We start from the raw sequence: 25,583 nt of genomic DNA, 5'->3' as shown, positions 1-25,583 counted from the left end.
CTGTGCAAGGCTCTGGGGACGTAATGGGGTGCAATCCCTGCCCACAAGGAGTTTAGAGGTTAAAAGGCACAAAAGTAGGCAATGGAAGCATGGCTAAAGTAGAGGATTAGGGAGGCCAGGATACAGAGATAAATGCTGGCTGGATTTAATGTCTCCCTAAGCATGCAGAGCAGGGCCAGGCACAGACCAAGTATGTGCTCAGTAAACGTGAAATACGTGACCCTTGTGTGGGGAGCTTTCTAAACAGCTTATGAGTCAAAGAATAAAACCGTTTTAACTAAATGCTAATAAAAAATGCTAATATGAAGCAGTCAAAATAGTACATAAAAGGAAACGTACGGTCTTTAGACAATCTTATATTGAAAAAGAAGAAAGATGGAAAACTAAAGATTCAACTCAACAAGTCAAAAACTGATAAAAATAATAAATTCAAAGAAAGTAGAAGAGGGGCTTCCCCGGTGGCGCAGTGGTTGAGAGTCTGCCTGCCGATGCAGGGGACACAGGTTTGTGCCCCAGTCCGGGAAGATCCCACATGCCGCGGAGCGGCTGGGCCCGTGAGCCATGGCCGCTGAGCCTGCGCGTCCGGAGCCTGTGCTCCGTAACGGGAGAGGCCACAACAGTGAGAGGCCCGCGTACCGCAAAAAAAAAAAAAAAAAAAAAAAAGAAAGTAGAAGAAAGGAAATAACGATAGGTTATTTTTTATGTTATAAATATTATGAGTTCAGTTTCAGAAATTCAAATTAGTATTCAGAAATCCATAATTCAGAAATTAACAGAATAGAAAACAAAGATAAGTAGTAATTCAGAAATTAATACAATAAAAACCAAAGATGATATGAGTAAGAGAGCTGGTCTCAGTTCCCAGGCCCTTCCTGAATAGGAATGGGGTTTATCCACCGTCTCTTCTGAGCTTTGAGAGTGGAGCCCATCCCTCAGGGGCCCCAGGAGAATGGATAAACCCTGAATGGAAGTCTCTAGTCTTCCAGCCCAAGGGCATGGCTGTGCTGTGCCCTGAGACAGCCAGCCTCAGGCCTTTTTGCCTGATTTTAGTCTCTCAACTAGTGGGTTGTCTTTAAGCCATAACATCTGCTGTAATAACAATAACGACATCACTAATAATCCTTTACCTTTGTTGAGCTGTTTGGAGTGCTCAAGCAAGACATGTGCTATTCCTGGTAGGAGTGAACCCAGCCATCTTGTCAGATCCCCAGACACCCTTATAGGTAAGTAGGGAAGCTGTACGCTCACTTTACAGATGGGAAAAGTGAGGCTCTGTTTGAGGCTTCATTCCAGTGAGTGGGTGAGCCGGGACACGAATGCTTCAAAGGCCCTTCTTCACCCCCAAGATTCCTGTCCTTGAGACATCTCTTCTTCCTATCCCCGGGTTCCCTGAACAAGCCCCTCTCCCCTGCTTTCTTCACTTGGAGAGGAAGTTCAGCTGGCTGCCGTGAGCAGATAGCTCCTCTCTTGACCTGACAGCGAGCTTCTCGAGGTGGCGGGGTGGGGAACGCTCATAGGTGTCCTACCACAGGGCTGGGCTGGGATAAGGCCCTCAATCCTTGTTTGTTGATCTCGAATTTGATTGGGCAGGATTAGGCCTGTACCTATCAGAAAATATTCTGGGCTGTGCCAACCAGCTCAATCAGACGGAAGTGCTTGAGGGGGAACCGCCGTCACATAGGGAATCCCCCGTGTCTGTGCTTGCTGAGGCAGCCACGTGGTGCCTGGGCATATCGGGAGGTGCTGGGAACATAGGTCACACCGGTACAGCCTCCTTGTTGGATGGTGGGGCAGGAGAACTTTTTGTATCCAAGTTGCATTGGTTTGAAGGTATAACTAGGTCCCTGGACTCCTTTCCCTATAAACGGAGAATTTCCAAAGTGCTGTGGTCAACCTGATTGACCAGTGACTGACCAATCCTGAGAGGGGAGATAAAAACAGACACACAGCTTTATCCATGGACAAATCTCAGTACTTTATTCATCCCTTGGCGGGGAGAAGGGGGCATTGCCCCAATATAGTCAGCCAGTCAGGTGGGGTGGCTGACGTGTTGTCTCTCCAGATAGTATAATACATAGCACTGATTACGCAGAAACAGGAAGAGAAGCAATAAGTTAAAAGATGTATAAGTTATGAAAAAATAATATATATATATACTTTTTATATCTTGTATCCCCACTGAGGATTTGCTCCCTTGGAAACCAATAAATAGGCAGAGAAAAAGCAGCAATCAGCACCCTTTTGGGACTTGAGGGATGAGTGTATGTCTGAGTTCCCTCAAGCCTGAGAGTCAGTAGCCCTTCAGTGCCCCCCACAGGCCTGGAGGACCCTGAGACCTAGGAGGGGGGCCAGAGCCTTGGGCCACCCTCTCCTGGAAAACAAGATGAACGAATCAAAACTGGGGCTAGAAGAGGAGGTGAGGCAAGGGGCAGGTAGGGGAGGAAGGTGGCTTATGGAGTGGCAGGCTGGAGCTGCCAGGATCCCCCTGCAAGCCTCCGAAGGTGAGAGCCAAGGGGAGGAAAGAGGAGCCCCAAATCTTCTTGTTGGATCGCCGCACAATTTCTCTTTGGTTGTTATCGGGGCCCTCCCGCCCGACCTCAAGGGCTCAGCAGCTCCCAGACCCGAGTGGACAGTGCCTTCTTCATGACCCATCTACCTTCCCACCCCGGTGGCACGGGGGCGGGCATGGAGGGAGGAGGCGCAGAGGGGGGAGAAGGGAAGGAGCTCTAACCCACAGGTGTGGGTGCAGAGGAGGCGAGGGCCAGGCTGCTTGGCCCCATGCAGAGAACAGAGACACCCAGGAGTGGGGTTCATGGGAAATGGGCCTGGGGTTTCATGGCAGGGGTGGGGCTAGGGGTCTCAAGGGCCTGGTGCACCCAAGCCAGGTTTCAGGCTGGGAAACACCTGGGTGGGAGGCAGAGAGCTCAGATCCCAGGCAAGGTGGTGAACCCCAGGATGGCAGGGAGGAGAAAGGAGGGTCCAGTTCTCCTGCCTGATCTCCGGTTGCCATGTGGCCTCCCCGCTTCCCACTTCCCCGCCAGGGAGTTCATCATGGCAAGAATAACTTCTAGAGAAGGGGCTTGGGAGCTGGCTGGGCAGCCTGTCCACGTCTGACTGTGACCTGCTGGGAGGGACCCACAGGAGGAGGGAAGGGGCACAGGTGTCTGCGCTGATCTCAGAGGTCCGGGCTCAGGTCCCAAACACCCAGGGAGCCTCTTCCCCTCCCTTCCTAATACTGTCAGGTCTCCAGGGAGACCAGGTGGTGCAGGAAAGCCAGGGGTCCTCAGCACCCAGCCTCCCCAGGAACTCCAGATGCAGAGGGTGCCCAGGAAGTCCCATCAGCCCCTGGCCCGTGGCTGGCCAGGGCTGGGGGAAAAAGGGCATCGCCTCGGTTCCGAGGCAAAGGCAAGGCAAGACTTGAGATGTGAGCTTAGGGCAAGGGTTGGGCAAAGGGTCAGAGGGACCTTGGTTCAGAGCCCTCTGTCGGGGGGAGGAGCGAGGAGGTGCAGGAAAAACAGACGCCCGATTCCAGTTTACCCAGTCAGGAAAACCTCTGGCCAGAGGTTGGAAGGGTGGGACTGTGAGATACTGATATGGAGCCCAGTGACTTTGAATAGCTGGTGACAGTCCTGTCGGATCCCTGGCAACCCACAGAAAAGCAGTCACTGTTTCCAACCCTCCTCTTCTTAGTTCAGGGTCAGGTTTGCCTTCCTTCCCAACCTAGAGGCTCCAAGCCGCTTTCTTGAGTCTAGCTTATATCCGTCCTACTGCAGGGGAATGACGTGGGGCTCCTGGGGTCTGGACAGCAGCCTTACTGTGAGAGCTCCGACTCCTGCGAGAGGAACTCTTCCGAGGTTTCGGTGACTTTGATCACGAGGTCTCCCCCGGTTTTCTTTTTCCAGGAGGGGGCTCTCGAGAGGCCATACTTGGAGGCAGCTACAGGGAACATAAGGGGTGGGGCAGGGTACGGGCTGGAGGTTTGGGAGCCATTTAATATGATACCTTTAGGGCCATGATCCCCCCGCTGTCCACCTCCCACCATGGGTTCTTGGGCTAAGCGGGCTCACCAGTTCTAGATCTGGACTGCATGGATCTGATCATAGTGGCTGAGGGCAAGTCCATCCTGGGGGAGAGGAAATGGTGGGATGTGAAGGGAGCCTGTGGCTTAAGCTCCGCTGGGATTGGAGGCCTGGGGACCAGCGTGAGGAGGGCAGAGCCCAGAGCTCTGGGCTGCCCTTTTTTGTGACCCTGGCTAGCCAGCTTGTACTCTCTGGGCTCTGTCCCCTTTCCCCTGCATGAATGGCTGTCATTTACTGAGCAGTAATTTGTGACAGGCCTTTGCACGCAGGATCGTATTAATCCTCCACACCACAGGCGAGCCATGCTTATGATCGGTCCATTTTCCAGATGGGAAAGCTGAGAATTTAATGAACTGGACCGAGGTACCAGTTTGTTTCAGTGGCTGAGCCAGGACGTGAATCCAGGCCTGCCAGGCTCAGAGAATCATGCTGCAGGCGGGGAGGGGGTGGAGAGGGCCGGCCTTCTATGGGGCTGGTCCTACAGTCCTCCCGCGCGCCCAGCCCCACCCGGCTGGTCCAGCTCCTACCAGCTCTCCTCGCCCTCCAGCAGCTTGCGGTAGGTGGCGATCTCCACGTCCAGGGCCAGCTTGGTGCTCATCAGCTCCTGGTAATCATGCAGCTGCTGCGCCATGTCCTGCTTGGCCTGCTGCAGGGCGGCCTCCAGCTGGGCCAGCTTAGCCTTGGCGTCCTGGAAGGTCAGCTCACCCTGGCTCTTGGCTGCCTTGATGTTCTCTTCCAGTTTCAGGCACTGCAGCCAGGAGGACAGAGGGAAGGGGTCAGTGAGCAAAGGTGGGAGAGAGAGACCGGGCCAGGGCCAGGAGCCCACCTCTGTCCTTGGTGGGGGTGTGCACGGGGAGGGAGGACCTAGCACGGCATTCCTGAGCGTGGTAGTGGGTTGCCTTGCAGCAAGAGGGCATTCAGCTAGACCTAAGGAGACACTTTCCCAAGGCCACCAAAGGGGGAAGTACAACAGGCCCCCAGAGGAGCCTGTCTCAACTGTCCTTAAAGGATGGCACTTCTCTGGCTGGAAGCTGGGGCTTAGGCCTCCCCTCCCTTCTCTCCGTGTAGCTGGTGGGAGGCCTGGAGGGAGGCAGTGGGCTCTGGGTGTATGTGGCGGGGCCCTCCAGCGTGCCAACAGCCCCGGCCAGTTTACAGAGCACTTCTACCTGCAAGGCTCATCATGTGATCTGCAGAGCCATCTTAGGAGGACAGATGAGGAAACTGTGGCCCAGGGATGCTAAGTGACTTGCCCAGGGTCACTCAGCCAGGGCTTGCTTGGACTCAGCATGTGTGACTGTGTGCATGTGTGAGAGTGGGCGAGAGTGTGTGTCCCACGCTCCTCCCTGCTCCACCCCCAGGTGGGTACTTTAGACGCTCACATGGCTCTTGATGGAGAGGATCTGGGATCGGAGCTTCTGGATGTGCACTTTGAGGTCAGCGATCTCGCCGCGGCTTCTCTGGAGGCTGTTCCCAGACTCGGCTGAGAAGGCAGCCCGCTCTTCCAGCTGGAGGTTGTGGAGGAGGCGGCAGTGAGGGGCCACTCAGTGTGTCCCCCCCGGCACCCTGGCCCCTGGCCTCTTCTTCTTCCTCACCCCGGCGCCACCTCCGCCTCTGTGGCCCACCACTGCCCCTCCTCCCCCCACCACGTCCGTCTCTGGATGGCTTCTCCTGGCTGCCCTAGACTGAGCCCCGTGGGCCGTACCCACACCTGGCCTGGCATTGCTGGCTGGCAGCACCACCGTGAGCCTCTGAAGAGTGCAGACTGTGGGCTTGCCCCTGTCCCCATCACCCCTGGAGCCGGGCACAGCTCTGGGCTCTCACATTCTCCTTTCTGCCTGTGAACTCACTGCTGTGGGCTCCGTCCCCCCTGTGTTTCCCCATTCCCCTCTCCCAGAGTCTCAGCACGCAGAGCTGCAGGCGGCCTCAGCCATCACTGCTGCAGCCCGTTCTGCCCTGGCTGCCTTTCCCCAGCCTGCTCGTGAGCCCCGAACCTGGCTCTGGGAGTACGCCTTGCCCTCTTCCAGGCTGCGAGCCACGACGGCGTCATACTGGGCCATCACCTCCTCCATGATGCCGCTCAGGTCAATGTGGCAGCGGCTGTCCATACTCACGGTCACCGACACATCCTTCACTTGGGCTGCCAGGTCCTTCAGCTCCTGGCCGGGCACAGACTTGGGGGCTCAGGGCTGGTAGTGGGGCACCAGACCCTCAGCCAGACATAGTCCCCATTGTGCATTCATCCCCCGGGGCGAGGGGAGGGCGGGCTCCTCCCTGTCTCCCGGGAGAGATGCTCAGAGGATAGATGCCTCCCTGCCCCGCCTCGCCAGCTTGGACTCTTGGGAAGCAGCTCTTGGCCCCCCGGCTCACCCACCTGTTGGTCTTCCTCTCTGTGAGGACAGGGAGGGACGCTTGGCTCCAGAGGCCCACCCTACAAGCCTTATCCCTCTTGTTTCCCCCCGTCTACACTGTTGTCCACTCCCAGGGCAGACCACCTTCCTCCTCTCCTGGCGGGGGAGGAAAGGGCCCAGGACCTCTGGGCCTGAGGGAATTCTACCATTGGGCAGCTTGGCCTCCCCTACCCCTGCCCTCCCAGGACGGGAACTCCCCGAGGGCCTGGATGAGCCATTTTCACCTCCAGGCCTCCGTATCTGGCAGGGGAATGTCTCTGTTGAATGCCTGTTGGGATGGAAGCCCATGAATGATGAGGGCGGGAGTAGACCAGAGGCTGACAATCGAGCATCCCCACTCCCCTGCCAGCGGCCAAGGCAGAGGTGACTCCAGGGTCACCCTGGGGACTCAGTGCCCCTCCCCATCTAGCTGAGGGGCTTGCCCGGCCACAACGGGATTTAGCCTCAACGTCTTCTCTTCTCTCTGTCCTTTGGGGTCCTGCTCTTCCCCTCTTCTCTGTCCTCTTCTCTGCCCAGAAAATGCTAGCCTATGTTCTCAGAGACCCCGGAAGCGTCAAAACCTCCCATTTCCCTGGGGGCTCATAATAGCCCAGGCTGTGTGTGCGCTAAGGGCTTTCCAGGCATCCTCACATTTCCTCCTCATCAGGCTGGCACGATTGTTAGCCCCAGATGACAGAGAGGAAGGAGACTGCAGCGCACAGAGTTGATGGAAACAGCTGTGAGCACAGGGCTGGACTCCAGAGCCTTTACGGCTCCTGCTAAGCTCACGTAGTGGGGTGGACACAGGAGCTGAAGCCCCAGATCTGCTTTCTGTCATGCCCCACAGCCTGACAGCTTTCTGGCCTGAAGGTTCAGGGGTGTTTAGAAAGGCAGGTGGGGACGGGTGTCTTTGTAGGGGCTGCAAGGTGTCACCTCCAGAGCCCTGGGCTGCTTTCCCTGGAGGTGCTGATCAACAGCCTGGGCCTGGGTGGGGCCCGTGTGGGGAGGAGTGAGTGGGCATAAGCAGAGTGTCCGTGGCCAGCATCTTACAGACAGAGTGAGGCAGGTGGCCGGGGAGCCTCGGAGAGGCAGGAAGGGGGCGGGGCACCCTGGGAGGTGGGGCGGGGCTCAGCCCCGGGGGAGGGAGGCGGGGTGGGACAGGGATGACATAGTCACTCCTGCCGGGTCAAACTTTGTTTGATTCAGGATCCAAACAAGGTCCATACACTGTCATTGGTCCATATGTCTCTAAGTCTCTCTTATTTTGTAGATACCATCTCCGTCTCCATCTCTCTCTGTTATTATTTTTTTCTTTTTCTTATTGACAACACCGAGTTGCTTGCCCATAGTCTGAATCTGACCGATTGCCCTGCGTGTCGGTGTTTAACACGCTCCCCTGGCCCCTGCGTTTCCTGAAAAGTGGCAGTTGGATCAGGAGGCCTGCTCAGATCCAGGTTTTGGTTTTGGCTCGTGAACACATTCTGATCTTGGTTCCTGGTTTGGGGCCCCCTCCCGACCCTCATCTGTCTTTCTGCTCAGCGAGGCTGTGGCTGAGGCTCTGGCGTCTGGACCTGCGGATGCTGCTGACCTGCAGCTCGTATCCCTGTGGCTGTAGACCGTGGGGTCGGGCAGCTGCGAGGCCTGCAGAGGAAGGCCGCCCCTCCCCTGTCTGCTGGCTGCCTGACCCCGCCCACTAGCATCTCTAGTGATCAGGATCGCCTCCCGGAAAAGGCAGCTTGGGCAGTGGCAGGAGCCTGTCTCCACCCTGGAGCCCGCGGGACTCTGAGCTCAGTGGCCAGCTGCCCTTTAGGGGGTTCCCTGATGGAGGGTTTTGGCTGATCTGCAGATGGACTTAACAGAGATCTCGGAGCAGAGGCAGCAGGAGGCCCCAGCCCGTGCCAGAATAAGGTTGACGGTGCCTACGGATTCATGCCCCAACTCTGCTGCCTCGGGTCATCCTTGGAGACTGGCATCTCCCAAATGGAATGGACATCCCTGCCGGAGCCTGGCTGTGAACAGTTTCAGAGATGTAGCTTGGGGCTCCCTCAGTCACCATGCTGTGTAGGTTGGTGGACTTGGGGGGTTTCAGACAAAGCTCTCCAGGGACACTTCCAGCCCAGGCCTAGGGTAGCGTTTGTTGTGGACCAGGAAAAGGCTAGGGCGCTTCAGAACACAGGGCGCCACCGGGGCAAAAGGATGCGAGAAACACAGTTGATGGGGCAGCCTCAGATCCTTTCTGGAAAGAGGCAGCGTAAGCATGAGCGTGGTATACAGCAGCAGGAGGTGGAGGGTTTAGAGCATCTGCAGACCTGTTCAGACAGGCCGGCCCCTGCCGGGCTGCAGAGGACATAACAATGCTGACTTGTGTGGTGTGGGAGTGCCACCATGGGATGTGTACCTTCAAGTTGGCAAGAATTAAGCCGAGGTACATTTCAGAGCTTCGCTTAGGAGTCAGAGTCTGAGGAGGCTGCCATGCGTATGACCACTCTCATTGTTGTCCCCCAGGTCCGGGAAGATGGTGACTCTGAGGGGGTACCAGTACTGCTTGGTAAAATGTAGTGTTTAATGGCGCTGGGGGACTTCCCCAGTGGTCCAGTGGTTAAGACTCCGCGCTTCCACTGCAGGGGGCACGGTTTCGATCCCTGCTTGGGGAACTAAGATCCTGTGTGCCACGTGGTGCGGCCAAAAGAAAAGGGAACTGAGCTCTGAGTACCACCACATCTTATTACCTGAGCAACCCTGGCCAAGTCTGTAAACTTAGCCGAGTCTCAGTTTTCTCATTTGAAAAATGTGTATAATTATGGAACTGAACACAGCTAACATTTAACAAATACCATGTGTCAGACACTGTTCTAAGTGTTTTAGGATATATTAGCAAAATAAATCCTCTCAAAAGGCCAGTGAGCTAGGTGCTATTGTTCTCCCCATTTTACAGATGGGGAAATTGAGGCATAGAGAAATAAAGGAACCTGCTCAAGTTCACATAATCACCAAGCCAGGATTCACATCCAAGCTGCTCTAAAGCTCATGATTTCTTAATCTTTGTCCCTACTTTATAGGGTTATTGGGAAGAGTAAATGAGATTACATCTGGAAAGCACCCAGCTTGGTGCCTGGAATGTAGTAGGTGCTCAATAAGCAACAGCTAAGGAAACTATTGTGATTGGTAACGGTGATGGAGCCGGGAGGAGGTGTCCAGGGCCTGGAGCAACCTCCCGAGGCACCACGAAGGCAGGTGCCAAAGCAGCTTAGTCATGCCAGGTCCTCTTTGCAGGCATCAGCGTCCTAGGAGGTGTGCCTGGCGGCAGGAGGTTGTCAGTGGATTCCGTAACTAATCTCCCTGGAACCAGAGTGTATGGGTGGGGCAGGTGGCATTCTGGCTGGATGCAGCCAGACCCCAGTGCACTTGGGAGCTGGGGTGTACCCTGGAAGCTGAGGGGAGATGGGGGCCCCAGGGTCCTCTCACAGCCTGTATTCCCAGAGGTGAGGAGTAAAGGGGTTGCCTGAGAGGCTGCAGTGTGTAGATGAGGCCCTGAGCAGCCTATGGCCATTGGCTTCTGGGAAAGGCCTTCCACAACTTATCCTGGGTGTGTGTGTGTGTGTGTGGTATGTGTGTGTGTTTTGGGGAGAGGGGAGGGCTCTTTCCTGGGACCCTGGGGTGGGCCTATATAGCCGTGCTTTTCTGGTGTCTGCTCCAAAGTTGAAACCAGAGAGTCTGGCCTCACCTGGAGCTACTCACATCCCGCCATGTTTTCCTTCTACCTGAGCTGGCCATGGCTGGCAGCTGCCTGTGCTTGGACCTGCTCTGTCTGATGCGGTAGCCACTAGCTCTCTGTGGTCACGAGCACTTGAAATGTGGCCAGTCAGAACTGAGATGAGCTGGAGGTGTAAAATACAGACCAGGTTTTGAAGATTTAGAATGGGAAAAAGAATGTGAAATAGCCCATTCATTTTTTATATGGATTACATGTTGAATAATCATATTTTGGATATATTGGGCTAAATAGAATACATTAAAATTATTTTTTCCCGTTTCTTTGCTTTTTAAAACAATGTGGCTACTAGAAAACTTACAATTACCTATGTGGCTTGCATTATATTTCTACTAGGCAGTGCCAGCTTAGAGACCCGCCGGTGTGGGGAATCTTCTTAGCGATGGGTCAGTGTTGCCTTCTCAGCCTACAGAGGTGTGTGGAGAGAATCTCAAACCTCACGGCCCGATATCAACCTGCCACCTCACTGCCTCCCAAAGCAATAATAACTGCTGTTATTATATATATTATATATAACATGTAATAATAATATATTATAAATATGTTATGATATAATATATAATATGATAGTATTTATAATATAATATAAATAATAATAAATGCACTTCTGCATTCACTGTGGCCCTTTCTCCACAGCAGTCCTCCAGCAGCACAAGCCATACCTTTACCCCGTCTGTAGCACCCACGCTGGTCCCTACCAAGGGCTACCCATCATGCTTAGAATAAGGCCCACAGCCCATCCTGGGCCCCAGACCCTGCATGAGCTGGCCCTTGCCCACCCTGCCTTAGCCACAGCTGCTGCTTTCTCTCCCTCCCAGGATCAAATCATTCCTGCCTCAGATGCTTCACACAGCTCTTCCTTTGGCGGAAGCCACCTCAAGTCTCTGCTGAGCTGGATCTTCTTGGTTTGGGCCTTCACACGCTTGGGCCTCCTCTGAGATGCACCCCTGTCAACACTCGGACTCGGGGACGGAAGCTTCCCTGCCCTCTTGCAGTAAGGCATCACCCTGTTTCTTTGCATATCAGCAACTTTTCACCCTCCAAAATGATCTTGTCCATATAGGTGCTCATTAGCCTGTCGCCTCTTAGCTAAGTTGTGCCCTCCTGAGAGCAGGGAACTAGCCCGCCTGGCTCACTGCTGTGATATCAGCGCCTGGCATCTAGCAGACACGCCATAAACATTTGTTCAGTGAATGAACGGATTTATCCCATCACAGTCCGATGGGCCTGCTACTGTCGCTCTCCCCATTTTAGAGATGAGGAAAGTGAGGCACAGAGGGGAGAAATAACTTGCTCTGAGTCACAGAAATGGTTAAAAAAAAAAAAAAGTAGAGTCAGGATTGGGGCCCAAGGGCTGCCAAGTCCGAATGGAGTCCACAGCCTGGCTATTGGGGTGGGGGCCAGAGGTTTGGCGGGTAGATGGCTGGCTGTGTCTGACTTCCTCAGCTATGTCTCTACCACTGTAGGGCCTCCACCTGGCCCTGGGCTCGCAGGACGGACCAGAGGCTGAAACGTTGGTCCTGCTGACGTCTGCTGGGGCGGTAGCAGGCCTGGTGAGTGTGGGCAGCGGGGCACCCGCTCCCCGCGCCACTCAGTGGGCATTGGAGCGGTCTGCCTGCGAGGGCTGCCTCCCTGCTGTTGGCGAGGGTTGGGGTGTTCTCTCAGTTCTGCCACCTCCCATGGCTGCAGGCAGGTCTCAGGCCCACGGAAGCCCCTCTCGGGGCTGAGCCGCTGGAGAGTCGTGAGGCCCACGTGCAGCCACAAGGCCCAGTCTCGTCTCCACAGGGCGAGGCCCTGAAGCCATGGTCAGCAGCCCTAGGGCACTTCAGCAGACCTTTCTGATTGCGGTGGTGACTTTGACCCCTGCTCTGCCCTGGGCTGCGTTGCCATAGCTTGGCGCCAGCGGTGTGCGGCACACGGGCTGCTGCACCCCGTCATCCCCAACGAGGGTCCTGCCTGCTTGTAGATGAACTGAAGCCTCGCCCCATCAGCCTCCTCACCCCTGAGACGGGGGATGTAGAGAGGAGAACACACGTCCCAAAGGATGCCCGGGAGGCAGAGTGGCACCGCGGGGTGGAGTCCAGTGGCAGGGCTCATCTGCTGGCTGCACTGGCAGTGGGACAGGCCTTGCTGGGCCGCTGTTCCCCCAGGCTCAGCTGAGGACATATGAGAATGTGTCTGGAGGCTCCTCTGTCTACATTTACTGGGTTTTTTTTTTTTGGCTGCACCACACAGCATGTGGGATCTTAGTTCCCCGGGGATCGAACCCGTGCCCCCTGCAGTGGAAGTGCAGAGTCTTAACCACTGGACCGCCAGGTAAGTTCCTAGTGCGTCATTTTTGTCCGGCAGAAGCTAGTGTTGCCTGGGAACCAGAGAATCTGACTATAGGTCTTCCCTGCCTGACTCCCAAATGGAGGAGGGTGCAGTGAAGGCCTATCACAGCTAGAACTGTGGGTGTCTGTAATTTAGGCTACGGGGATGAGAGAGAGGTTAGTTCAATTAGAACGGTTGTTCAAGGCCTCCTGGTTCCCTGCCTGAGGCCACCTCCTGACCCTCGATGTACCTGGTCCCCTGCATGCCCTCAGTGCTCCAGCACACATGAAAGCAGGGCTCTCCCTGAGAGAGGCTTTGTGCTGCACTCCATGAAATGAGTGACGAGGGGACAGTGTCGCTGGATTATTGACAGCAGCGTGCAAGGGGTTTAGGAAACTGTTACATCTGTGGCTGCCAACAGTGAGTGCCTGCTGAAGCTTCCACGACCCACTGGACACCTCTGCCTCCCCTGCATCCCTTACCCACGGCTCAGCGGGACCCTGGCCCCCATCTTCTCACCTGCTCGTAGATGCTTTTCATCAGGACCACAAAGCTCTTCAGGCCTTTTAACTTGTTCTCTAGTCCTGTCCGTCGAAGACACTCCGCATCCAGGTCCTGGGGGTGGGAGCAGCTGTGAATGATGGGAGAGGGAACGGAGGGGTCCCAGGGCAGGGGTGGGGTAGGGGGAACTTTGCTTCCTGGGTGAGATGGGGATGATTCCCAGAGGAGACCTGGCTCAGAGCCTGGCAGAAGGAGCAGGGTGGGGACAGGTTCACGTCTCTCTGCCTGTGCTCCTGGGACTCAGCCTCTGGGGGCTTTGCTTGGGTATCCTGAGCAAAAGAGGGCAGAGTGTCCATGAGAAAGGAGCCCCCGGGGCAGGCTGGGGAGGCTACCTTCCTCAGCTGCGCAAAGGTGAACTCCATGTCCGTGCGCTTGGAGATCTCGTCCTCATACCTGGGAGGTGGGGAGGGAGGGAAGGGGGAGGCAGGGAGAGACAGAGAGAGAGAGGGGCTGCTCAGCTGGATGTGGTGGGGCTTGGCGAGGGTTTGTTTAACCCTCCTTGGGTGGGGCTCAGGGCCTCTGTAGCCCCATTTGGTGTCTTGTGCCAGTTAGGAAAACGTGGTTCCTTTCTTGAGGTGGATGCAGCCCCTCTCCTCCACGATACCCTAGTGCTGGCCCTGGGGCAGCAGGCAGCCCGCTTCCCAGGCTCACTCCTTCTTGATGAGCAGCCATTCCTCTCCCAGCGGCATCTGCCCCTTTCCTGGCTGTGCTTCACAGTCACCTCCTCCAGGAAACCCCTCCTGATTGTGCCGCCCTTTCACCCTGACGTTTTGTTCCCTCATCGTTTTCCCATCTCCTCCCCGGAGAGTCTCAGTTTCAAACAAGCTGTCTTTGGTTGAGTCTGCTCTGAGCATCTTCCTCGCACGTTATCCTCTCCTAACTCTACCTGTCCCTGCAGCCCCACCCTTATCCCCACTGCTTTGCTAGACAGCAGGACGCCATGCCATCTTCCCCGCAGAGGGAGGACAGGAAGGGCATGGACTTTGCAGTCAGATGGGCCCCCCGTGTTTGGGGGCAGGTAACTCCACCCCCTCGCTTGTCTTTCGCGGTATGCACGTGTGCATGTGCATGGGGGCTGAAGCCCACCAGCATTCCACAAAGGTGGGTTCCCTCTCTCCTCAGATGTGCCTCTTCCTTACTCAGTCCACCTCGTTTTCAGAACAAGAACGCTGTTGGATGGGGAGATGGGCTCCCTGGATCCTTGACCTTACATTCTTGGCCCCTGGGGTTGGTGTCGGCCAGCTGCACGCTTCCCACCTGCAGCCCTGCCTGCCCCAGCGGATGTGGGGATTCTGTGGCTTCCTGTTTTCTCCCCTCCTCTTCAGGGAATGCCTGAATCACTGGCAGCTCTAATTACAGCCACCCGCCTGCCCCAGTCCCTGACCTCACAGATGGGGCAGCGTCACCCATCGCCCACGTCAACTAGCTGGACCTGCCATCCCCTAGGCCTTCTTTTCCCCCAGCCTCCCTGAGGGACTCAGGGGAGCAGGCCCCAGGGGGTGAGAGCCCATGGGGCACTTGGGCCTCTGGAACTCAGTGTGCTGAGGACCTGCACTCTCCCCGGTCACTACCTCGGCTTCTGAGAGTTTGGAGGGACTCTGAGAGTACGGGTCATGGAGGCAGGGTGGTGGGGAGGACCAGGGAGACTGGTCTGCAATCTGGGGCCTGCCAGGGCAAACAAAATGCCCAAGAAGCTTTACTTGCACCCCCTCCTGTGACCCTCAGAGCTGCTAGCCAGGGATGTCCTATTGGTCCCATTTCACAGATGAGGAAATCGAGGCACAGAGAGGGGCTTGGAGGCTCGTGCAATGTGCTGGTTAAGCATGGGGCTACAGAGCCAGACTATTTGGGTTCAATTCCTCACTGTCCTGCTAACTAGCTGTGTGACCTTGGATGGGCTGCTTCTGTGTGCCTTTGTCATGATATGTTGATGTTGCGAGTATTAAATAAGTTAATACATAAAGTGTTTACAACGGTGCATGGCACCCACTAAAGCTACTGCTATTATTATTACCCACGCTCCCTCCTCTCCAACACCAGACCCCGGCCCTCAGCCCCTCTGTCTCAGCATTTCCAGAAAGAAACCACGGGAACCCTCATTGCAGGGGAGGGAGGGGGCAGTTCTCTGCACATCCTTCACAAATCTGACTTGAAGAGGCTTCCCTCTGGAATCTGGGGGCCTCCTAAGTTGGGGACAGGGGTGTGGGGAGCCCCAAGCTGAGCAGCTCCCACTGACTGGCCTTCCCCACGCACGCCCTGTGTCCAGCCCCTCCCCTCCCCCCACCCCTCTTCTCTGGATAGCAGAGTTCTGCCAGCCTGGGTGCAGGACCTTGGGGAGAACTGTCCAGTGGGGAGCCCTCCGAGGTGCCAAACCTCCTTTTTACCCCTCACTGCCCTTCCCAGCCTTCTGTGCAGCCTTCCAGCCCCCTTCTCGTTGACTCCACTGCATTTCAATTCCAGTTCACCCCCTCAAACAGATGCTCTTGTGTACCAGGCAGCTCACAAAATCGTATGCGACATTCCTGAGTCACTTGCTGTGTGGGCTTGGGCAAGTTGCTTCCCCTTGCTGGGCCTCTGCTTCATCCTTAGTAAATAGAGGGGTTAGCTAGCTGATCCTTGGGGTCCCTGCTACATCAAAGCTTTTGGAAGTCTCCATTCCTATAGAGGCTTACGTGATGCCATGTCCCCCTATTCACCACCAATCTCTTGCCAGTCTGTCAGCCACTGGCTCCCAAAACCATTCTTAGCCCTTTTCAGCTCGTCACACCCATACCTCCCCCCACCAAACTTGTTTATTTCTAGGAGTGAAGCTGATCTCATCGGCCTTGTAGACTCAAGGCACACCCCTCCCTGTCAGGGCTTGGTCTGGCGCCTCCTGGCTCCCGGGGGCCCCAGGCTTTGCACAGCCAGGCTTCAGCTTCTGCGGCTCTGGCCCGCAGACCCAGAAACCCTCCAGCCTTACCTCCCCCGACTCAGGTGTGTTCCCTACCCAGAGAGGGGAAGAGAGGCCCTGAGCCTAAACAGTAAAACCAGGCAGCAGCCCAAATGAGGGGGGCTGAGCCAGGTTAAGGCAACAAGTAGCGTCTGTACAGAATTTCCAGTTACAAAGTGCCTCTGTGGATGTGATCTTGCTGCTCTCACGGGAACAGCTTCACCCGGGAGCTTGTGAGGTTAGGGATGGGACTTAGTATGCATGGCCACGTGACTGAGGACAAGCCCCCGCCGTCTCTGGGCCTCTGTTTCCTTCCCCGTAAAAGGAGGATCCAAGTTGCCATCCAGCTCTGCCATCCTCTGCTCCTTTGAGGGCCAAAGACCTGCTAGGTATCAGTGAAATGAGTCATGGGCTCTGGTGCACCAATATGATTTGCCTCGTCACCGTCAGAATGGGCAATCAGGTTCCCTGTGTGATTCCCTAGGACCTGGGAGGGCAGGGCTCGGGGGAAAGGTGGCCCCCAGGTCAGAAAGGGGCCCGGCCTCGAGGACCAGCTCAGGCCAGGGCTGTAGATCATGCCAGTTGGCTGGGAAGTTCCAGCCAGATCCACAGATGAGGAAACTGAGGTCCCCAGAGAGGGGAGAGCTCTCTGTGTGACCCTCCCCTCTGAATGTGGTCTGAGCAGGGGAGGCCATGCGGAGAGGCGGTGGGCAAAAGCCGAGCCAGGTCCCTGGACTCCTGACAGGCTGCCTGCACCCTCTGACTCTGGGGGCTTTGGGCCTTGCCTCAGATCACTGGCCTGGGGTCTGGCCCAAGCCCTGCCGGAGGAGGGTGCGGGCTCAACCGCACCCTGTCCTCCCCTCACCCTGGCCGGGGGCCTTCTTGCAAGGAGACCGGCCTCTCTGCCCTGCCCAGCCTCCTTGTCCTTGAAGCCGTGGCCGTTGTCTGGTCAGAAAGGGTCACCTCTCCTCTGAGCTACCAGGGTAACTGGTCTGCCTTTCTAGACTGGCTGAGTCAGCCCAGCAAGCCCGAGTCAAGGACCGCTGTGTGCTGGGCACTCAGCCTTTTAGGGGTCAGAAAAGTAGCCGTTTATCAGCCCCAGGCACCACGCTGAACTCTCGACTTCCTCCTCACACCAGCCTTGGCTTGGCATCAACCATCACCTTTCCCCCTCCACACGGGAGGAGACTGGGGTTCACGTGTGAGGCAACTTGCCCGAGGTCACAGAGCTAATGAGGGGTGTGGGCAGGGAGTTACCCCCTTCCACAGGACGTAGTCATGCCCAAGCCTGGGCCCTTAACCACTGGGCCATACTGCTTGCCAGCTGCTTGTTCCCCTGTCTGTGTGTCCCATTAGGTTATAAAAGCATCCTGCAGGCTGGGGCTGTTTTCCTCATTCTCTCTCTAGATCCCAAGTCCACCATTGAGGTCAGGCACACATTACCTCTAGGGGACTGTTTCCTTGTGCAAACCAACCCTACCTGCTCCTTGCCAGTCCAAGAGAGGTCAAAATCCCAGGTAACATTCAAAGCAGGAGCCCATCTGTTGCTCTAGCTAGTGACACAACTTCCCATTGCCAGAGGGTCGTGTGGCCGAGAGCCAGTGTGTTTATGGGCCCAATGGGGATGTGAGCTGTGACAGTGCCCAGGGGCCAGCAAGCACAGGGCTTGGTCGTCAGCCAGCATGAGACTGGCTTCGTCGTAAGGGTCACTATTTGGGGGGTCACTGTAGCTTCACTGTCATATCCTCCCCGTATTTAGAGTACCGCTAGCACATTGCAGGTCTTGAATAAGTAAGTGTGGACTAAAGAATTGTTTTCTAAAGAAGTTTCCTCTTTTTCTGGCCTGGGCTCCCAGACCTTGCACCTGAGCGCAGGTTGGTCCCCAGCCTCAGTCCCGGCCCACATGCCCATAGGGCGCCCCTACCTGATCTGAAATGCCTTCACCGTCTCAAGCTCCTGCCGCAGTTTGGTCTCAAGCTGGCCCCCCTCCTGGTTCACTTCGCGCAGTTTCTCCCGCAGTTGGCCCTGGTACTCCTCGTAGAGGTGTCCAAGGTCAAAGCCTGCCAAGTCCTGGCTCTGCAGGAAGCGCCATCGGGTTTCCAGCAGCTGGTGGCGATGCTCCAGGGCTCGCACCTGGGAGAGCGGAAGGGCTGCAGTGAGAGGGCCAGGTGCGACCCAGCCAGCTCACGCCCCTTCCGGGGGCCTCTGTGCGATGTGGCAGCTCATCTGTCAGGAGCACACCCACCCCGGGGCCCTCACTCAGAGCCTTCAGGTGGCATCTCCAATTACTGATTGTTCAAACTGCAGATGGTGAGATAAGGATGGAATCTGAGAATCCCAGGGAGGTGGAGACAATTAGCCAAGGTTTCCTACGGGAGGGCGGGGCCGAGGAGATGAGGGAAAGGGGACTAAGCTGTGAACGTGCCCACATGTGACAGGCTCTCCAGGCCTGCCTGGGGCTTGGGTGGGAGACCCCAAGGAACGTGGGGTGTCAGAGGCCTGTCTGCCGCCCACCTGGTCTCATCTTGCCTTGGAAACTCAGCAGGGTAGGGCCTGGTTAGTTCTTAAATGCTAATCCTCCCGACAACCCTGGACTTGTAGCCCCTCCAAACCTCAGTTTCCCCAGCTAGAAGTCAGGGATGATGTCACCTGCCCTGCCCACCTGCAGAGAGAAGAACCCGGGGATGTGCTTTGGAGCAGCAAATAGCAAACTCTGCTCTGGATCCCACGGTGCACCGGGCCTTTTTCTACCTGCTGGACATCTTTAACGCACTAAATCCCCAAACAACCCGACGGGGTAGGTGTTAGTTTCAGCTGCACTTTACAGACGACGAAACGGGGTACAGGGAGGTGAAATAGCTCGCCCAAGGTCACACAATTAGCAAGCGGCAGGGCCAGGTGCGGAATCCAGGCAGTTTGGGTTTAGAATGTTTGAATCGCAGCAGCACAGGCCTCGGGTCGGCTGCAAGGTCTCTGCAGGCCCTGGGACCCAGCTGCCCTTGCTGGGCTGGCTTCTGCCTCTAGTTAGGGCCCGTCTTGCCTTGAGAACAGAGACTGGGAGGGCTCTGGGCCCAGGGCTCCTTTCAAACTCTGCGTCCTCTTCACACTCTCCTGCTCAGACTTCTGCAGGGGCTCCTACAGCTCCCACCCCAGCCACCGGCAGAATGACAGGGTCCCTCCTGAGTCCTCTCCTTCCCTCCACCCAGTTCAGCCCAGCACAGCCTGGGGGCTCCCCCTGCCTCTTCCCCACCCCGCCTGTCCTCTCCAGGCCCGACCTTTCTCGGGCACTCACTCTCCTTCCCACCATCCCAGCCCCTCCTCCACGTGCTCCCAGCCGCCTCCCCTCTTCCCTCCAGTATTTGGCCCTTGTTTGTCCTGATCCCCCACGCACCCTATCAGACTGAGAGCCATCTGCTTGCCTCTTGGGGTCCCTAGCCCGTCAGAGCCCAGGACGCGGGTAAGCCACTGAGGCGAGACGGGTGGCTGGGGCTAGGCGCCTAGACAGTGCAGGCTGTTGTTGTCGTGAGGATGTTGTGACAACGAGCCTGGTGAGGTTCCCTATGACCGCAGGCAAGTAGCTGGACCTCCCCCCATCCACGGCTGGCATCAGCTCCCAGAATCACATCCTGAAAGAGCCAGAACCACAGCCAGGAGCCTTTTGGATCAGCGGGTCTATAACCTTCATATACAGAGGAGGAGATAGGGGCCCAGGGCAGTCAGGTCACGTGTCCAGGGTGTCCACAGCAACTCGGTGGCCAAGCTGCACACACAGGCCCATCTGACGGCAGCTGCCTGCGCTGGACATTCGTGGTCCTCTTCCTCCTGAATTTGGGTGCCAGGTGGGCTCGCCTCTCTTTCTGTCCTGCCCACGTTCCCGGGTTTCCCTGAGATACTCTGCTGCCCTGCGGAAGGCCCCTTTGACCCTTGCAGCAGACAACAGCAGCGGGAACACTGGACAATGGCATTTGTGGGCTGTCATTCCCCTCCTTAACTCCCACTGGTCCCGGTAAATTCTGCTTGAAGCTGACTTTAAGCCTACAGTTTAATGTCATCGCCATCAAACAGGTTCAGTAGGGATGCAGTCGAGAGAGTTTCTGTCCTACTTGTGTGTGTGAGGGATTGCTGGGTGGGGGTGAGGGCAGGTTTCTGCTCACTCCACCTTCCCTGTGTTTTGACAAGTAAGAGCCCCATGTTTATACTGGGGGTGGGGTGAGAAGAGAGATGTGAGGCTCCTTCCTCCACCCATAAGCAACCAAAAAACCCTTTAGACCAGGAATTCCTTCCCTTAGTCTAACCTCGATCCCCTATGCTTTAGTACTTGCCTGCTGGGAGATGGTGTGCATTTGGCCAGCCAGTCCAAGGGCACTTTTGCCTCTGGGGGATCCAGGGAAGCCCCCTCTCCCTGCTGCCCTTGGGGGAGTTCCTTGTTGTCTCAGTGGGTGGGGATGGAAACTCATCCCCCACCCAGAACCTTCCCTGCAGAAGGGCTCCTCCCTCTCTCGGAACAAAGGCCTTGGGAGGGCAGGAAATCCTGGCACCCTGTGAGGTGCAGGGTCAACTGCTTCCAACCTGTCAAGGCTGCCGAACACCCCCCTCTCATTCCCCTTCCTCCCCGTCCTGGCTGACCCCTGCCCTTAGATCACAGGCGGCAGCTCTAGGAGGAGCCTCAGAGAGCAAGCCCCTGGTCTACCTGCTTCCCATTTTACAGATGAAGGAACAGGCTCAGAAGCACAGAACTCACTGTGACCCAACTCCAGGGTCCTGGGCCGCCCTGTTGAAAAGTAGGCCCAGATGAGGGTGGGGAGAGATGCGCTTTCTGTGGAGGGAGCTGAGCAGCCTGGGCTGGGCTGGGAACCCCCCTCTGAGGAGGGCGGGGGCTGACCGCCTGGGAGGCTTCCCGTCCCCAGCCCATGGCCCACAGTCCGTGCACGTGAGCGTTTGGAGCGATGCCTCTGGGGCTTGCAGGTCCTATTCCTCAGGTGCGGGTGGGGTCACATCCTCTGCCTCCAGCCAGAACTTGGCTTTGCCTAAGGAGCCTCAGAGTCTCTTCGTCAGGAAGGGCTGGTTTGTGCCTTCCCTCGTGCACGTGCCCAATGGCTCTGGTGACTTCCAGAGGCCACACACACCAAGGGAAGACACTGTGCCCGACGCTCTGTCCCCGGCCATTTTACCACCCCTCTGGGATTCCCCCTCTATAGCCTCCTTGGGCGCCACTGGTAGAGTCCTCCCTCTTGTCCCACCTCCATCCCCTCTGGTGTCTGCGTGTGAAGGTGAGAGGGCCCAGCCAGCAGCCTCTGCTGGATGTTGGCATTGCCCTCTCCCTTCCTCCCTCGGCCTCCCCTCCTTCATGGCTGCAGCTGTACCAGTCCTTCCACTGGCATGAGCTCAGGGCTACCCTCAGAGCAGGAGTAGAGCAGGGAAGTGGAGTCTGAAGCACAGAGAGGGTAAGTGCCTTGCCCAAGGAAACACAGCCTCCAAGTGGAAGAATTAGCATCGCTCCAGGGCCCCTCGGTGGACTCCTGGGTGTCTCCCCGCCGACCCTCTCCCTCTTCCTCCTCTTCCTCAGTGCTCTCTGATTTCTCTCGGTGCCTCAGAGGGCCCAGAAGGGGATGTGGAGCTGGAGGGTGGCCCTGCCTGTCTCTTCTCTTTGCCTAGAGCCCACCCCTCCACTGGTGATGGCGTCTCACCCCCTGACTCATGCATCTCTATCCAGCCCCATGCTGCACGCCTACCCACGAAGCTCGCCCCCCACCTCCCTCCATCAGGGCCCTTCCTTCCCTCTTACCGGGCTCCCTCCTGCCTGGAAGGGACTAAATGGGTTCAGGAGTTCCCTGGGCCGGGCCTATTTATGGTATTTTTAATATAACAAACAGAATGCACCTGGTACGTGGTAAGGGCTTTATAAATGCTTTTCAAAAATGATCCCGTCTGACAAGCTCATTACACCGATGTGTACTGAGGCACAGAGAGGTTAAATAATTTGCCTGAGGTTATGCAGCCGGTCAGAGGTGAAGCCAGGATTCCAACCCAGCAACGTGACTCCAGGTTTCACATTCTTAACCTCTGCTTGCTTCCACTTGGGCCCTCACGGTCTTTACAAGGAGGAATTTGAGCTAATGACAGACCTTCTCCATAGAGTTGGTGGATCGGCTGGGACTCCTTGGGCAGAGCCTCAGTGATCAGCTTCCCCAAGGGGCTGGCACCCCGGCTGCCTGCGTCCCACCCTGAAGAGCACCCTCCTCAAGGCCAAGTCTTGAACTGCGGATTGGGAAGCTCCAGTTCTTCTGAAGATCTTAGAGGGCATCGCCCTGGCCCTGGGAACAGAACCCAGACCCCTCGGGCCCCTCCCTGTGCCTACACACCCCTCCTGTCCCCATGGCGGAGAGGCACAGGGTGATATCAGCCCTGGCGTCCAGGGAGAGAGCCACCCATCCGCGCCGAATTACAAATTACGTAGCTCATGAAACATTCCTTTTAAGGGATTAAGCTGTATTTGGAGAGGAGGTGGCCCTGCAGGGACCTGCCTTCCCAGGGCAGCGAGCTCTTCTCCTAGGCTCTGGTTGTCCTCCGGTTGTCACTTCCCCTCCACACCCCTACCCCAGGCACCCCAGGTGTGGGTGCAGGAATGCTGGTCTGGACGCATGAATGCGGGAGAGGGGGCCGGGGAGAAATGACTCCCACCTCGGAGGCTACTGGCTTCGTGTCTCACAGACCTGAGTTCAAGTCCAGACCGTACCCTTGCTGGTTGTGTGACCTTGGGCAAGGCACTTCACCCCTGGGCTGCTCTGTCTACACAGGAGGGGAACTAGCCACCGTGGAGCGCTGGGTGGTGTGGGCAGAGCACAAGCCGGTGCTCCAGAAGTTACTTTCTTCCCTCTTCCCCTCTCTGTGAGTGCCCACCTAGAGGAAGTACAGAGGGACACAGGCTGGGAGAGCAAGGGGAAGAGAAGGACCCAGCTAGGGGCAGAAGGATGAGGGGTGGGGGGCAAGCAAGTTGAGTTTTCCTTATCTGTAAAATGGGCATGGAAATGACTTCTTTCCTAAGGTTGAGGGAAATTGAGATAAATATGTAAAGTACCCAGCACAGTTCCTGGCACATGGTGAGCTGTTAATGATCAGTAGCTGTTACTATCTGACTACTATTCTCGGGCAGGGCAGCAGGGAGCAGAGCTGGGAGGGCTGGTTAGGGGAGGTCCTTGGAGGAGGTGAGTGAGGACCGGCTTTGGGAGGTAGACAGGACTTCCTTGGAGCCCTTGAAGCTCTTGCCCTGGGCCGAAGATGGACACCAGTGCCCAGATCGGCATGCTGGCCATGGCAGTGGGGTCCAGGAAGTGGGGTGCCAGGGACTCAATCCCTCTACTCAGGGTGCAGGGAGGACCGGCTGGCCACCCGTTTCTGACTCGCAGCATCCATCCCTTGCATTCCTATCTCCTGACAAGCCACAGCTGCAGGCCCATTCTGCAGCCTCCTTCTGGACTCCCCACACGTGCTGCCCGCCCCCCCGCCCCAGCCCTTGCCGGTGTTTCTGACCCTGGGAAGCTGAACAGAGCCAGCAGCGTGGACAGGAAGGTGGGCCCTGTCCATCTACCTTGGAGTCCGACTGCATGCAGCCCGTGCCCCCATCGGCCATTCTTATGAGGGGGCATCCTCTTGGTCACACTCAGAGCCCCTCCCTAGTCCACGCCTGGGAGGGAGGGTGACCCCAGGCCATGCAGCACATTATTATCCTGACACCCCTCGGAGGCCATTCCGGGGTCCCTTTCTCCCCCACATCAGGGTGGCGCAGGCACTTCCCTCCCCATCTCTCCGCTCGGAGCTAGCCTGCGGAGTTAGCAGTGCCGACTTCCCATTGGCTGGGGGCGGGCGTGGGACATGATGCTTGGGAAGTACAGAGCTCAGCCACCTGCCCAGGGCTTAGTTTTGAGACAGCCCCTCCACACCTTTTGCTCACCTTGCCGATCAGGGAGGCAAACTTATCATTGAGGACCTTCATTTCCTCCTTCTTCTGGCTCTCCTGCTGCTGGATGGCTGGGTCCACCTTGAGGTCCAGAGGTACTAGCAGGCTGGGGTTCACGGTCACCTTGGGGATGGTGCTAGCTGTCAGGCAGCCTGTGAGACTGCTGGAGCTGAAGCCCGGCTCGGGGGCCCTGTAATTGCTCCATCCGGAGGTCCCAGGCCAGGGACCGCTCGCCTGGGTCACCTCACAGCTGTTGAGGTTGCCGAAGCCGACGATGCAGGAGCGGCAGGCCATTGCAGGTCCCCGGGACCCAGAGCGGGCAGGGCGCAGTGATGGGCGAGCAAGCCTTTGAGGGGTGGCGGCAGCTGGCTCCGGTCGCAGGCAGGGCAGGCTGGGGACTGAGGAGCAGACACCTGTCACACAGTGCTCATTAGCTCCTCGCAGGCGTGACGCCTCTCAGCCCGACCAACCTGTTAGATGATGTGGTTCCTGCCCCTCCCCCGGCACCATGTACCCATCTCCTCCCGGGGCAGGGATCTGCCTTGCTGAGGGGGGCTCTTCATAGGCCTCCCTACCAAGCCAGGCCTGGCTCCAGGGGAGAGGGACATAGCTGGGCTGGCTGGCTGGGTGGGTGTCGGGTGGTAGCCAGAGGAAAGGCAGATTCAACGAAGAAGGAGAGAGAGAGAAAGAGAGAGAGAGAGAGAGAGAGAGAGAGCTATGCCTCTCACCGAAGACCTCACTGCATACCTGAAGGCTGACGTATCTAGGCTTACATATTTCTGGAAAAGATGAGGCAAGCGCAGGCCCTGGGCTCCTGAGTGTAGGGCAGCCGTCCTGGGCACCGTGCCAGTCTGGCACTGGAAAACCGCACCTTGACTGCTTATTTTCTACATGCGCAAGAGTCTCCCCTGCTTATCTTCTCCTCTTCCTTTCTTCCTCCTGCTCTCCCTCCTTCCTGCCTTTGATCTATTATTTATTGAGCACCTACTGTGTGCCTTCCACCATCTGAGGGGCTGGAGAGGAAATAGATGGTCAAGGTCAAGAGCCTGTGGCTTTGGACAAGTGAGACTTGGTTCAAGACTCAGCATGGGGACTTCCCTGGTGGTGCAGTGGGTAAGACTCCGCGCTCCCAATGCAGGGGGCCCAGGCCAGGGAACTAGATCCCACATGCATGCCGCAACTAAGAGTTCGCATCCCACATCGAAGGAGACTGCCTGCCGCACCTGAGACCCTGCGCGACCAGATAAACAAACAAACAAATAAATTAAAAAGTCATCCCTGCCCAAACCTAAAAAAAAAATTTCATCTTAAATATGAAGTGTAAGTAGAAAAGACACTGATTTGCTCCCACAGAGCCTCTGATGGAGTGGCAGAGGGTTCGGCCAGCCCAGGGCATTCCCTCCTGCCTTCCTGAAGTTCTGGAGGCACCGCTCTTCCACTTCCAGGCACTTTCCAGCTCTCCTGGGCCTGTCTCTTCCTTCCTCCCTGGCCTGATGTCCCTGGGCGCTCTTGCCGTGGCTGGATGGCTCTGTGTGCCCTCCCTGGACCTGGTGCACCACCCTAGGTGGTGGGGCTACAGCAG

The 25,583-nt window shown here is 56.9% G+C and overlaps 1 protein-coding gene across 2 annotated transcripts; it reads right to left on the bottom strand.

Moving 5' to 3' along the window:
- Nucleotides 1-3,811: 3,811 nt before the first annotated feature.
- Nucleotides 3,812-24,295, bottom strand: KRT80 (keratin 80). Of its 2 annotated transcripts, none has more exons than XM_024736561.1 (9): nt 23,996-24,295; nt 17,969-18,177; nt 13,445-13,505; nt 13,071-13,166; nt 6,071-6,235; nt 5,459-5,584; nt 4,607-4,827; nt 4,068-4,123; nt 3,812-3,936 (listed from the first exon to the last, which is right to left on the bottom strand). In XM_024736561.1, exons 1-9 carry the CDS (start codon nt 24,293-24,295, stop codon nt 3,812-3,814), a joined length of 1,359 nt encoding a protein of 452 aa, XP_024592329.1. The 2 variants fall into 2 exon arrangements, with proteins under 2 accessions (XP_024592329.1, XP_024592330.1); XM_024736562.1 differs by lacking the exon at nt 3,812-3,936 and adding an exon at nt 3,937-3,971.
- Between the last annotated feature and the right edge of the window lie 1,288 nt (nt 24,296-25,583).

Source organism: Neophocaena asiaeorientalis, unplaced genomic scaffold (genome assembly GCF_003031525.2).
Source record: "Neophocaena asiaeorientalis asiaeorientalis breed wild unplaced genomic scaffold, Neophocaena_asiaeorientalis_V1.1 scaffold134, whole genome shotgun sequence".
In the NCBI taxonomy this organism is placed as follows: Eukaryota; Metazoa; Chordata; class Mammalia; order Artiodactyla; family Phocoenidae; genus Neophocaena; species Neophocaena asiaeorientalis.
Note: the sequence above shows the minus strand (reverse complement) of the source record. Positions and strands in the feature narration are given on the sequence as shown.